The sequence below is a fragment of the Mustela putorius genome, unplaced genomic scaffold, assembly GCF_011764305.1.
Source record: "Mustela putorius furo isolate JIRA1106 unplaced genomic scaffold, ASM1176430v1.1 tig00003845_pilon_pilon_pilon, whole genome shotgun sequence".
Classification (NCBI taxonomy): Eukaryota; Metazoa; Chordata; class Mammalia; order Carnivora; family Mustelidae; genus Mustela; species Mustela putorius.
The window spans coordinates 37,618,783-37,633,987 of NW_025421998.1; the positions used below are offsets into that span (position 1 = coordinate 37,618,783).

General features: G+C 36.6%; 1 protein-coding gene across 3 annotated transcripts in view; it reads right to left on the reverse strand.

The window, feature by feature from the left end:
* SGCE (sarcoglycan epsilon) overlaps positions 1 to 15,205 on the reverse strand; it is a 66,271-nt gene that overhangs the window by 13,369 nt on the left and 37,697 nt on the right. For 2 of the 3 annotated variants that reach the window (XM_004767858.3, XM_004767860.3), the window contains exons 5-8: positions 14,291 to 14,489; positions 4,255 to 4,417; positions 1,628 to 1,839; positions 670 to 696 (exon numbers count right to left, since the gene is read on the reverse strand). In XM_004767858.3, coding sequence (XP_004767915.1) covers positions 670 to 696; positions 1,628 to 1,839; positions 4,255 to 4,417; positions 14,291 to 14,489 — 601 coding nt within the window. The remainder of the gene's footprint in view (positions 1 to 669; positions 697 to 1,627; positions 1,840 to 4,254; positions 4,418 to 14,290; positions 14,490 to 15,205) is intronic. The other variant, XM_004767859.3, reaches the window with a different exon arrangement.

Below are 15,205 nucleotides of genomic sequence, written 5' to 3' on the forward strand. Positions count from 1 at the left end.
TTTGAAAACATTATGAATTTTTTTTTCTTTTTAAAGTAAGATATTATTGCACTTTGGGTATTCTAAAGGTTATCTCTGAAAGGGATACATTTCACATGCTTTTAACACAGCAAAAACTGAACAATGTAAACCAATTTTTAAAATAAACGTGTCTTGCATAAAACTAAGCTATAAAGCATTGTGTTAATATTATAGCCCTAAGTAACAAACTAGTACGCTATTTAATGTCTAGGATTAAGATTAAACTACCATAGCTTTTATATAGTTCTTCTGAGGGGGCATTTATCAATACTCACAGAAGTTTCATTTTATGGTAGATTATTACTGTAGATTCAGGAAAACGTGTATGAAAGGTCTTTTCATCTGTTCTCTGGTTTATAGAAATGCAGATTGGGAAATCACATCATATAAATGGCAAGTTAATATTCTGAATCTGAAGTTTTAGGTTTAATTTTTATCTACATAATCTTAGTTTTCAAACCCTTTTTATGTTTAGTCTCTACCCATCCTCAATATCTCTATTTAGAAAGCAGCGTTCACATTTATGAAATAAACTATGAAAGATGACGAATGACAAAATCAAAGCATGACACACATTTATGCAGCACGAGGAGCAACTGAGAAGTGAAAAAACATGATAAAGAAAATAACAGGAAAGAAGACACTTACTCTGGTGTTTGCATGTTTCTCTTTTCCCTAGAAACAAAACAAAATTTATGAATTAAATAATAGCATTGATATTTGGAACATTAAGACTATATGCTCATGGGATCTTGCATGATGTGGAAATGCTGACATTGTTACCATTAAATGCAACCAGGCAGCATTTGCCACCAGGTTTATGACATTATTTGGATGAGTACACATACAGAGATGGAATACTGATGGGAAACACACAGAAAAATGGAAAAAAATGGAGATTAAGCATCAAGCTCTTAGAAATAAATTCTATGACATAATGAAATCAGGCTACATGTAAAAAATGGAAGAATCTGTTACTTGCTGCTTTATTAATTTTTTATCCTTTCACTTTGTTGCCCTGACTTCCAGATAATTTGGGGAGATTATTTTAATTGACACAGATGTCCTGAAAGTGCTATCTAATCATGAAGTGAACTCTCCTTCCTCCAATTATGCTCTTTTTTTCACTAATTTACTCCTAGGTTTATATGTATATATACGTATCTTTTAAACATTTAGATTATGTCACCCGTTTGACAAGGATTTCAAGGAGAATTCTGACCATCACTTCTGATCAAACTAAGACAATTTATCTACTTAAAGTGCGATTACGATGTCTATAGACTCCATAGTCTCTGCACAAAATGGCTTATATAACCAAAAGAGCTAACCTCAGTTATTCTTGGGACTGTTTTGCCAGCATGAATTTATATCTAGCCTTAATAATTGTTGAATAAGGTCATTAAATCCCCTAATTTGATTTACTAGACTCAAAACTATTTTAATTCATTTTAAAAGAATAAAGTACTAGAGTTTGACTTGAACACAATTTCAATTAATTTATAAAGTGTTTTATGAACCAAATGAAACTTGGCTTTTAATGGAATCTTATATGTTGTTATCCAGTAGGCTCAATAATTTTTTATTAGTGTTTTAAAGTACTCACACTCCTTCCCGTCGGCAGCACATGATATAAGCAAGTATTAGAAAAAGGACCAGTGCTACCGCCGAGGGCACAGCCAGTGTAATTAGGAAATCCGTGTAATAGTCTCTGCTTTTCAAAGAATCAGAAGGGGGTTTGTACTCTCCACCATCAGGTAAGATCCCCTCTCCTCGAATCACTTCCTGATAGGTGGACACTTGCTTTGTTTTATCGACCTGATATAAAAGAAGACAATTACACATTGAATTAATAACTATAAACATTACGAGAGTGGAAGACCCAGATATATCAAAACTTTCTTTGACACATTTCTAAAAAGCCCTCTTTTCCAACTGCATTATCATCTTGAACTTGCCATTGTTAATGGGAGCTAGGAAGAAGTAATGAACAAAAGTAACATTAAAGGGCTTGGGTTGGCCCACTTTCTGGGCCCTTTCCACAACAGACAGATATATATGTACATGAATCCACACATAATGTGTGTGTATGTGTGTATGTGGCTGTTCTTTCCAGTTTCCTTCCTTCAAAACAGAAGCCCTTAATTCTACCGTGTGCATTTCTTGTTTCCTCCGGTAAACTTCTAGAAAAGATGCTAACAAGCCATGAACTGGCAGACAACCAGGTGTACGGGTATGGTTTCTAAGTTTAGTGAAAGACGAAAGAAAAATAAAATGAGAGACAATTTCTAAATGATTACAAACTTGATCTTTCTTTCTGCTGTTGAACTGACAGAAGTGGTGTGGGGGAAGGACAGCCCAAGGAACACATAACTCAGCCAATACTATAGTTTCATTAAATTCTAACCCAGAATTTAAAAAATGCACATTGGCACTGGATTAATTTACCTCCACATTCACTGAACTGTTTTACTGAGTTGTACTTAATTATGTTGCGGTTTTTATTGAAGGACACTGTAAAAATGTCCATGTGAAATTTGTCACTACATTTGCCCCCAGAACACCCTCCCCCCAAAATATGTTGGGGAGAATGATTCATGGCATTTCTCAGTATACTTTCAAAAAATACCCACTTGAAAAATTTTGTCAAGAGTACAGTGCCAGTGAACCTTCATTTTCTGCGAAGGAATCAATGCTCTGACTCTTTTAAGAAGGAGAACTAAGTAACTCTTTTAATCCTGGACACAGGAAGCTTATTGTCAAACTGGACCTTAGGCTTATTTTTTAAATAAAATTCAGGTCCTGATCATCCATTTCTTTTCTACTTTATTTATTATGTTTATTGCTTCACTATTTCAGTTACGCCTCCTGATATCTTCTGTGGTAAGATTTGACACATAAATAAATACATGTAAAATAAAAAATGAGAACCCCAGTACTCTTCCCATTTATAAAATCTCACCATAGAAACTAAAAGTTTCAAAACATAAGTCATTTTTAAAACTTCAGAAATTAGGTCATATTCCTAAACATAAACAATTTACAGCACGAACACAAGTAATATGGTGTTGTTAGGGCCAGCTGGCTGCTGACTCCTGTTACAGGTACCTACTCAAGTTACAACTACAGTCACTCAGTCTTTGGCATCCTTGTTATGATTAGGACGATGATGGGAAGAGTAAGTTTTGCAAACTCAGCATTTATCTATAATACACGTAAACCACAGCAGCTCAATATTTGTCTTGATTTAAGAAGACAAAGAAAGAAAATTATTTTCCTAAGACACAGTCACATCAAAAAAGGAGTCTAGGGCCAAGGGCCACAGGTACATGTGTTATAAGATGAATACTATGTTATCCTGTCCTGGGAGATCTGGGAAAGTTGCCTGCAGTTGGTTCTCCAAGCCATGAAGTGACAGTTGTGTTTATGTGTCAATAACTTTGTTTAAATGTCAACTTTAAACTTAGATCTAATTCACTCACCACCAATCATCAAGAGTTGACAGAAGTTAAATCTAAAGGTCACTAAAGAAGTAAAACAACTTACCAATCTTCCAGAAAGCAAAATCAAAAAATAATATAAATTTTATATGAAATATTATATATATATCAAGTATATATGAAACCTTACCTACATTTTCTTAAGTTTTTTAGCATCCTAGTTAAAAAGTAATTTAGAAAGAGATATTTAATATTTATGGGGCTGTGGGTAAGATTCTAATTTTGTTCACTTGGAGTTTTTTGTTATTCCTTGAACTTGCCCTACAATTTGCATTTTTAGGACAGAAACTCATAGCACACTTGCTTATTTTCAGATGTATTATGGTACCCCAGTCTCTCCTTCCAAGGTGGGTAATGGCAACATATTTGAGACTTTCTTCATACGTCACATGGACTCCATACTCTATCCTGGCTTAAAAACCACCTGGATATCCAGGAGGGGTCATTTGGACCACCTGCCAAACTAATGCAGCCCCCAAAACTAATCAAGGGTTGACTGAGGACAAAAGTGGAGATAACACTTTCCTAAATGGATGCACTGTCAACAAGCGTGCCAAATTCTTAAAGCCAAGGGAAGTCAATTGCGTTAACAAAGTAAACCCAGGATTTGTTCCTAAAAGCAATTCAGCTTTTATTTTTTTTTTTTTTTTTTTTGCAATTCAGCTTTTAGTCAAATGTTAACTCCAGCCCCATCACTTCCAATTACATTTGCAAAAACAAAATAAAAACTCACCAATGAGATTTTGCACCAATCAATGTAAAACTGAGTACGAAACTTTTTATCACATGTTATCACAGGTTCCATTTCTTGACTGCATCTCAATTGATTCTGTGGATTTTCAACTTCTCGTAAACAAGAAGAAAACGGTACATCGGCACCAACCATGACATAAACGCTGCAAAAATGTGAAACTCTCAGGTTATCCTTTGAGAAAATTGGAAACACTGAAAAACAATCTACCCTGAAAGCAGGATTTATCCTTTTGAATTGAGGGATTATCTAGAATCATCCCTAAGGTAGGGACCTGGGCTTTAAAAGCAGTGATTCATGTAGGAGCTGCCTTCCAGTCCTTCCTTTATTCAACCAATATTTACTGAGTGCTTTGGTGTTTCAGACATTCTCTTGATTCTAAGTTAATTTCTAAAAAAAATTTTTTTTTCATCCTATTTAACTCAAAGTAAGCATGTGTCTGCCATATTGTGATTACTATGTTTTGTAGATGACTTACCTTTAAAGATTACCCTGAAAGTAAATTATTTAGAAATAAAACTATGACTAAAGCAATAAGTAATTGTAGGTAATGAATTTCCTTGATTTCATTTTAATAAGATGGGAAATTACATCTCCGGAACTTTAGGCATTTAGTTATTTCGCTCAAGAGTTCTATCAGCTTTTCTACTGCACAGACCCCTACTGTTAGGTCTCCTACTACAAGGTCTCTCACTCTTTTATCTAAGAAGTCAATCTAAGAGAAAAACTATTATTTGGTAAGCACAAATTAGGCAAGCAAAACTTATTTTCTTGGTGTGCATCTTAGTGATTAAGGGGAAAGAACTCTACTTAATTAGTCAGGAAGAGTTTCACACACACAAAAAAGAAGTTAGTGATAATAGTATTGGAATAATCTTGAAGCAGCTTGAGAAAAGAGAATCTCATAGGTCTTTCAAAAGAAGAGAGAAAACCAGGAAATTACTCTAAATAAATGTTTCTTTTCCTAGTGACAATACTACAGCTACTTAGGAAATAAATCTATCAAAATTCCAGCTGTCTGCTTTGCAGAAACTAACAAGCTGATCCGAAAATGTATATGGAAATTCAAGGAACCTAAAAATAACTACAAAAAATTCTTGAAAATGACAAAGTTGGAAGACTCACAGTTACTGATTTTAAAACTTACTACAAAGCAACAATAATCAGAACAATCAGCAATAGTAACCCAGCCTAAAGGTAGACAAGTAGATCAATGGAATAAAATTCAAAGTCCAGGAATAAACTCTTACATTTAGTAAACTGATTTTTGTCACAAGTGCCAAGATAGTTCAATGGAGGAAAGGACAGTCTTTAGAACAAATGGTCCTGACACAACAGGGTATCCACATGCCAAAGAATAAAGTGGGCCCCTACCCCATACCATAGAAGAAAATTAACTCAAAATAGATGAGTGACTTAAATATAAGAGCTAAAACTGTTAAACTCTGAGGAAAAAAAAGGTGTACATTTTCATGACCTTGAAATAGGCAGTGTTTTCTTAACTACGATACCAAAAGTTTCAGCAAAATAGAAAAAGCTTGATGAGCTGGACTTTACCTAAATTAAAAATAGTGTTCTCCAAAGGTCACTATCAAGAAAGTGAAAAGGTAATCCATGAAATAAGAGAAATATTTGCAAATCATATATCTAATAAGGAAATTGTATGTACAATACGTAAGGGGCTCTTACAACTCAATAACAAAAAGACAATCCAATTTAAAAATGGCAAGGGCCCTGAATAGACATTTCTCCAAAGAATTACACCAAGGTCCAATAAGTGTGTGAAAAGATGTCCAACACCCTCAGCCCTCAGCAAAAGAGAAATCAAAACCACAATCAAAACTACTGTTTCACATCCATTAGGACGGCTACAAGAAAAAACACAGATAATAAGAAGCTCTGGAGAGGATGTGGAGAGACTGGAACTCTCCCAATCTGTTGGTAGCAATGTCAAACGGTGCCTCTGCTTTGGAAAACAGTCTGGAAGTTCCTCAAAAGGTTGAATACAGAGTTACCATATGAACCAGCAATTCACTCCTAAGTATGTACTTTAAGAGAAATGAAAATAGATGTCTATACAAAGACTTGTATGTGAGTGGTCATAGCAACAGTATTCACAGTAGTCAGAAAGTGGACACCATCTAAATACTCACTGATGAGCAAATAAGAGGTGGAACATCCAAACAACCAAATATTGCTCAACCATAAAAACAAATGAAGTACTGATACGTGCTACAATAGGGGTGAACCCTGAAAACAATACTGTGGATAAGTGAAAGAAGTCAGTCACAAAAGACCACATATGGTATGATTCCATTCATATGAAATGTTCACAGCAAGCAAATTTATAAGGAAAGCAAGTAAACAGTAGTTGCCTAGGGCTGGTGGGGTGGGGAGTGGTGGTGGTGGTAAGTGGCTGCCAATGGGTATAGGATGGAGGAGTTGGGATGATTTAAATATTCTAAAATTGATTGTGATAATGACTGCACAACTTTGTGAACAAGCTAAAATCCATTGAGTTACATACTTTAAATAGGTGAATTGTATAGTATATGAATTACATCTCAATAAATCTTTTATTTTTAAAACTGATAGTAAGTGAAAGTGTATCACAAAAATTCAAAGCTTTGTCAATGTAAGTATGAACCCACACCTTGAGCTGACAACTGTGTCCCAGAGTTTGACTACACAAACTCATTTGGTTGTTCTTTATGTCAAATTTATATTTTGACTTGAGATTCATTGAAGGAACTTTTTTTCAAAAACTATGGTGCCTTCAGTAGATAAACAGTATATAATGGGCTAAAGCTAAAGAGGAAAATAAAAATAAAAAATTCAGAACAAAAGTATATATGAGAAACAACTGGTTAGGTGTTTAGATGATCAGTGAATATAAATATATTCCATTTAAAACAAGTTCTTAAATGTAAGCTTCACATAAAGTCAAATTCTATTATTAACTGCCTTGCCAAGACCACATATCTCCTTAATAATTGTGACATTATACTTATAAATACAGAAATAAAATGAGTATTTTTACAACTGTTAACTTGCTTTAACATGACATTGATTTGCATTTACAACTAGTAAGATTTTTAATTAATTCACTTCAAGATAACAAAAATGGGCTACAGTTGTTTTTTTTTTAATATTTTATTTATTTATTTGACAGAGATCACAAGTAGGCAGAGAGGCAGGCAGAGAGAGAGGAGGAAGTAGGCTCCTTGCTGAGCAGAGAGCCCGATGCGGGACTCCATCCCAGGACGCTGGGATCATGACCTGAGTCGAAGGCAGAAGCTTTAACCCACTGAGCCACCCAGGCGCCCTGGGCTAGAGTTTTGATGCTTTGAAATGTTTTATTTTTTCCCTTAAATTATGAAAGCAATATAAAAACATTACATAAAACCTAGGATATAAAAACAGAATTAATTTATATTACTAAGATAACTATCTTCATTTTCCAATGTACCTTGCAAAATATTTTTCAAATGCATATATTTTAACCTAATTGCAATCATCTCCAAAATACAATTTTGTACCCTGCTTTTTCCCCTTAATGCATCATAAGCATTTTCCATATTGTACAGTCTTTGTAATTATAGATTTATGGCAATGTAATTTTTTAAGTGCACACGATTTATTCACAATTACTTCAGGGTGGGACATGTAAGTTGCTTCCAATTTTTTTTATGTTATAAATAATATTGCAAAGACTATCTCTGTGCAATTCTTTAATGTTACTATCTTAAAAGAGACACCTAGAAGTAGAAACATTTTTATGACAGTTGACACATACTGCCAAATTACTTTCATCTCTCCTTGGATGATCCATAGGCTTCACAAACTTAATATGTTCCGAACTGAGCTCATCGTCACCCCACCCCACCTTCACCTGTTCCTCCTTTTCCATCTTCTCTCCCCATGACTGGCATGGCCAGATGCTCAAGCACCATCGTATTTGACTCCTGTCCTTCTTTCCACATATTCAATCCATCATCAGTCTCTGACATTTACCCCAAAAGAACTCTCACATGCACCTGTCCACTTTGTTCCATCTCCCTTCCAGAACCCTAGTTCTGATCACCATTGCTTTCCACAGGGCATGAAGCAACAGCCCCTTAAGGGTTCTCCTTGGACCCTTTCTTTCTCACTGTCCTCAGGGAGCCTATTTGAAGAATAAATGAATGAATAAAAAGCATTATATCAGTTTTAAAACACAAGTCACTGTATATTTGAAAGTTGCTACGAGAGTAGATCTTAGTTCTCATCACAAGAAAAAAATTGTAACTACAGGAGGTGATGGATGTTAACCGAACTTATTATGGTAATTGTTTTGCAATATGTACATACGTCAGATCATTATGTTGTACAACTTAAACTTGTACGATGCCATATGTCAATTATATCTCCAGAATACTGGGAAAATCTGTAAGTTAATATATAAAATGCAAATAGACTATAAATGCCATGCTTGAGAGAAGGAGATATTAGATTTGCTTTGCAGGCTCCAAAAAAAAAATTGTGTATTTACTGTTTCTTTTGTAGAGCCAGTAAGTTTCAACAAGATGGCTTTAAAAGAATTTTTGTATGTGGCTGTGAATAATAACCTAATGCGATGCACACTAAAATCACATTTTTCATAATCTGTTTTTCCTTTTAGCTAGCTTATTGACATGAAGAAACTTAAAATTTTTATAAAGCGAAACGAAGGTGATTGTTATCTTTACGACCTTAGCCATGTGTTTTCAAACTTTCAAAGGTGTAAACAGATGAGATGGGAACATGCTGCCGAGTTCAAGGCTCTCAAGCAATGTTGACGAAACATGGTGCCGCAGACCCCCAAGAATTAATGCACACTGGTGGAATTTGTTCCTTACGAAGGAGTCTTTTCTTCCAATTTGAACAATTCAACTTCCCCTGAGGTAGAACACATTCATTGTGGCCTTTATACATACAATGTTGAAAACTAAGTAATAGGTTAGAAAAAAAAAAAAAGATTAAGTCAAAACTCTGCCTTTTTTAGCCAGATCTCTGCCAGATCAATGGATTCAATGATTGCATATTTGACCTTATTGTCCAAGCAACGAAAGTGGTTGATTCTTGATTTTGTGGAGATAAAAGACAGTTTAGAGAAGAATGTGTCCACGTGTTACCTGTTGCCTGGGAACGGTTGAGCTCTTAGAAGAAAATGCACTAAGATTCCTGCCCTCTGTCCCCCACACCCACTTCTGTGCGTATCTGCGATCAATCGACCAAAGGTAAGATGAAAAATAAAGAATAAGTTAAACTAAATAAAAGATCAAATGCAGAATTAAAAAAGAAAAGAGAGGACAGTTCCAGACTCTAGTTCTGCTACTTGCTTGCTCCTCTTCCTTGGAGAAGGAATACATTATTTGAAGAGGGAATTGGCTTGCAAGGGTCAGACCCTTCTAGTTTTTGTGTGTGTGTGTGTGTGTGTGTGTGAGAGAGAGAGAGAGAGAGAGAGAGAGAGTGTGAGCTTCCTGCTTGCAGAAAGGAGGCATTTGGGTTTTGTCTGCTCTTTCAACCATGTGCTATTTTCTGCAAATGTCCCTAATGCTTTGGAATAAAATCTGAACAATTCTTCCTGGTATGCAAGGCCTTACCTGGTCTGGGGTTTGCCTCCTTTGTAACAACCACTTCTGGATCCCTGTCCCCCAAACCCATATGAAATAGGTTTCCAAATCCATCAGGCTTGTTCCTACCTCAGGGCTTTTGCCCAAGCTGACCCCTTTATCTAGAATCTCTCTTATTTTTTGAGCAAATTAATTTGTATGCTTAAAACTCAGATCTTTACCTAGTCTATGAACCTTTTGCAGGCAGTGAGGAAGAAACACTCCGTGAATACCTCGACAGTGGTATGTACTACATGGCTTTTTAATTATCCAATTACCTGTCTGGTCAATTGTTTTTTAAATCACTATACACAAAGATTAATATACTACTCCCCAATAAAAATACTTGATATGTGAATCTATGTGTAGAACACAGAATAGAGTTTAGACATATAGTCACACTGATTTCATCAGTTTATTTTTATACTTTTAAAAGTGGATTTATATGGGGGCACCTGGGTGGCTCAGTGGGTACAAGCCTCTGCCTTCAGCTCAGGTCATGATCCCAGGGTCCTGGGATAGAGCTCCACATCGGACTCTCTGCTCAGCGGGAAGCCTGCTTCCCTTCCTCTTTCTCTGCCTGCCTCTCTGCCGGCTCGTGATCTCTCTCTGTCAAATAAATAAATAATCTTTTTTTAAAAAGTGGATTTATATGGGCTTCCAATTTTTACATTATTAAAGGCTCTTTTTAGAAGTTCCTATCCTATATCACCATCCTTCCATAAAAGAATATTTGCACCAGAAGTGTAGGAGAAAAGTTCTTTAAGAATAAAGGACAATCTTATAAGTCACCAAACACGGGGGCAAATTCAGCAGAGCACTACAGCCTGGCCCAGGATCATGACCTTGCATCAGAGCAGTATTTGGCATCCACTGACTTATATTCTCTTCCTCAAGTTTAATTTGTCACAGAGGCCTTTATAGGGCAGAAAGCAAACAATTAATTAGAGGGAGCATTTTGTGAGATTGTCTAACGAATAAACGAGGATTCTCTTTGCTGACTGAGGCTAGACCCACTCGCTTTGGTAACCAGAGGAAATCGTGGCAGGTTTGACAATCTCTTATGAAAAGTGAGTATATTCTTTAATCCTCACACCCCATCATTCCCTGCATAGCTGCCGTTTACACCACATCACTCACCCCGGCTTGGCGGCGATGCCGTGCCTAGAATGAAACATGAACCTGCTCCTCTTTCCACTGGCTTCATCCCAGGCTAAAAGCAGCCACCCGTCCTTAGCCTCTGGCAGAGTCTCTGGAGCAAAAGCAGCACAGAGACCGCGCCCAGAGGGAGCACAGTTGCCGGGGTTATGGGTCTGGCAGGGGAAGGCCAGTCTTTTCAGGAGGCTCAGCCTTCCTTTGCAGGAGCTTACGGACTTTGAAGTAAATCTTTTTAATTGTTTTCTGTTAGACTTAGGAGAAGTCTGAAAGCTGTCAGCAAGCACAGAGGTAAACGAATGCACGTGAGGAAGGGATGAGGATGTGGGATGCTACAGAGTGGGCTCCTGATGATGGACACTGAACGGCCCCTTGGGCTGGGGAAGGCCGGGGCACCCTCTCGGATGGTCTACCACTGAGAGTTTCTCCTATTCCTCTGCTGTGTGTTTGACTACATAGATCAACTATGGAAAAAAATCTTCATTTAGGAGACTGTGGCCTCCCTGAGTGATAGGAGATAAACTCATGGAGGTTTTATTCATTTGGTTTTTTTTTATCAGAGACCTGAGACTTTTGTTACTGAATGTTCAGCAGGATACTCTGTCAGGTGTTCAATTAATATCTTTTTCAATTAATATCTGGGAAGCATATGATAACCTTTCAAAATAAAATCTTAGAAAAGAGAGGGATGGAATTCCTTGGCTATGTCTGACTAGCTTTTTATTTTCTTCAAGATTTCATTTTAAAAAGGGATTTATAGCCCACGTTATTTTCAAAACAAAGTAGGGAGACAAAAGTTTATTAAGTAAATGAAGTATTACGATATACATTAACAAAAAGAAAGCACGACACAAGAGATTAGTTAGCCAAGCACAGCATTTTGTTTCTAAGTTTAAAGCGATAGGGCAAAAAGTTAGTTTTGTTACCATGGCATTACATAACAACTGAAGGAAATGTGCAAAATCGTTTGTGGGGACAATTTTTTTTCTTCTGGAACTATACTCAAGTATGATCTTGTTTCATTGGTGTGCATATAGGGACACTGGAGCAGTAGGGTTGGTATTGGGTACAATTTATAGAAATACTATTTTAAAAGACTTATCATATGAATACTTTGTAAAGGTTATGGCTTACCATTAAATTAAAACTCATGGAAAGCATTTCACGTTGGGAAGGGATCTGAGACAACAGGGTCCAAATAAATGCCATGGGACTGACTCTCTCAAATATCTGACAGCACATGCCGCCCTCTAGCAGGTGCTGGGGGGTCAGCTAATGACCGAATTCTTTAGCAAGTACTTGGAGGACAAAAATTGTGTTCTTAATTTAGAGTCGCATGCTCAGGCCAAGCCCTGGACTCAAAGATTCAGAATCTCTAGGGGGAAGCAGAAGCCAGGAACCAACAAACCTACCTACATATGTATGTATGTATGTATTTTTGTATGTATCTATCTATATTTTGTAATTGCTGGGTGTGGAGCCCAACGCAGTCTTGAACTCACAACCCTGAGATCAAGACCTGAGCTGAGATGAAGACCGGATACTTAACCAATTTATTTATTTAATTAATGTATTTCTTTAATAGATGATTATATATTATAACTTACCTATAAAAACATATTATACATTAATATATTATAGATCATATTATAGATTATAGATAGGCAGCCATAGCTATATTTTTATAAAAGCACTACTGGCAACTTTTAGGCAAGACGTGGTTGGGAAGCACTGTTTTAGGTCAGAGTCTGGTTTTGAGAGTTGTTTAGTTCATCTGTCTCTAAAAGGCCCTCTGTGAGTGCAGCCTGTATGACAGAATAGAGAAGAGGAAGCCCAGAAGAGAGCACAACAAGACAAAACCCTACCAGTGCCTGGTTTTCAGGCTGCTCTCCTCCACCATCTTTTGGTCATTGTTTTAACAATCATCGTGGAATATATGACTTTAAGAAACTATTGAAAAGACTTCATATTGGGAGAATGTTTTCAGGGGAGATTCCCTGTTCATCATTTCTCATTTCCCACAGTTCTGCTTTAATTACTCAGTGGGACAGAGACTCATGTTGGAAAGCTGAAGTAAAAATAAATGTAAGCTCTAAAATTATGGTTTCATATAGAAAACCAACCAACAGATAGACCAAGAGATAAAGCAACTCTTATTCTCAAAGCACTTCTATGCGTGCTTGACTGACTTCAAAATCCATTACTGTAACATACAAGCTACAATTTAATTCTGAAATTTGTAAGTTGGACTTCACAGCTCACTGCTTATCCCTTATCCCTCTTCTGCGTACTCTCTCATACTTCATCTATGTCTGTTTGTGGTATCTTCCCTCATTTCCAACACATTTCTCCTTGAACGCTGCCCTTAAATTTAATTCTTATTAATCCAGGTACTCTAGATGTCATCTGTATAAAAATGTTCCCATGTACATGGACAAAGGAGGGATTGGAAAAGGATGTGCTATATAAACTGTGATTTATTCTGTATTCCATACATTTATAGGGTTAAAAAAAAAAGGCAGATCTGCTTCAACCTACACGTTAAAAATTAAAGATCAAAGTTTGATCCGACATTGACATTCAATCCTCTCAATGTACCCAGGCATAAAAATTGTTTCTTAAACCCTACAAGGGTCAATACTTTGTAAGACATGAGAACAGACAAATCCATCTAAAACGTATGGAGTAGAAAAATGTACCCCTTGGAGCAAAGGGGGAAATCGAGGCACAGAGGAGTGCAGCATTTGCCCAATGTCACCCAGCCCATGAGTGACAAGGCCAGGCTTCAGGAATAGGTTTCAAATCCACTCCAGCTATCCATCACCGACACATGGTGGAAAGAATGTTAAAGGCGAAGAAATAGTTTCCTAGAATAAAGTTACAGCAGCCTCAGTATCCTGCAGCTGATAACTAGGGCATCAATTTCCTTTGAAATGCAGGGCCCTAAATAATCAGCTTCTCTAAGGAAGGTACAAAAGACTCAGTGCTATAATTTATGATGCTGATCCTGATCTACAATTAGAATTCATAGGACCTGGAACGTCAGATATAAAGAACCATTAATATAATCTCTTTGTCAATATAGAAAATTGCTAGTGTTCCCCTATCTTTACAACACCTACTTCTTATTAAAAAGAATGCAATAGGCCATCTTCCATCTATAATAAATTTGATAAGACCACCAGAGTTCAAAATGCATATTTAAGGGAATGAGATAAAGGTCTGCTTACCCCTCCTTCATGTCATTAATGGGAAGCGGAACTCTGCCGCCCCTGTCCAGGGCCGAAGTGATGTTTATGGCGTTCAGACGCTCTGGTTGCCACACGTTCTTCACCGCCCCAAGAAAGTCTCCAAGAACCTCGCTGGCCAACATTTCTTCTACATTCATGTTTTTAATGAAGAATTCTGCTTGGTATGGTAACGGGAAGTCTAATTTTGGTGAAAAAGGTTATGCATATCTTTAATGAAGTCTTTTGAAAGAGAAACAAAAGAACAATTTGAGATTTGTTGATCTCTGTCACAATCCTGGCTTTGGAGAACAGTATTAATATTGATTTTAAAGGCTTTCCGTACAACAGAGGATATAAAGACATAACATACATTTAACACAAAATTTTACCTACAGTGTAATCAAATCCAAGGGATAGTGGGGCAATTTATAATTATAGGATTTGGCCACAAAAGAAAAAAACTGCCAAATCTGTCTCCACTTTGCCAGTGACCTGTCAGTCTCCTCCTCTGCCATGGTACCCAGGTAGAAGCATTTCCAGAACGCTCCATGGGTAGGGACAATATTTTGTATTCACAGTGCTTTCAAATTGACAGATCTTGTTTCAAGGACATTGTCTTTTTAATTGTTACAACCTTAGGTAGTGCTGTGTTCATTTGAACACAGGAGAAAGTTGAGGCGCAGAGCAACATCCTTCCCAGATAAGACTTCCCTATTTGGGAAGGATGTTGCTCTGTGCCTCAACAATTACAAAATATCTGTAATTACTTGTGAGTTGTTTATGTATAATTTGAAATACCTTCTTTTTAATCTGTAATATTACTGATCTTTTTAGAGCATGCTAAAACAAACTATGTTCCAAAAGAAATCTGAAATCATGATTTCACCCTTTTGATCACTTCATCATTAAATATTC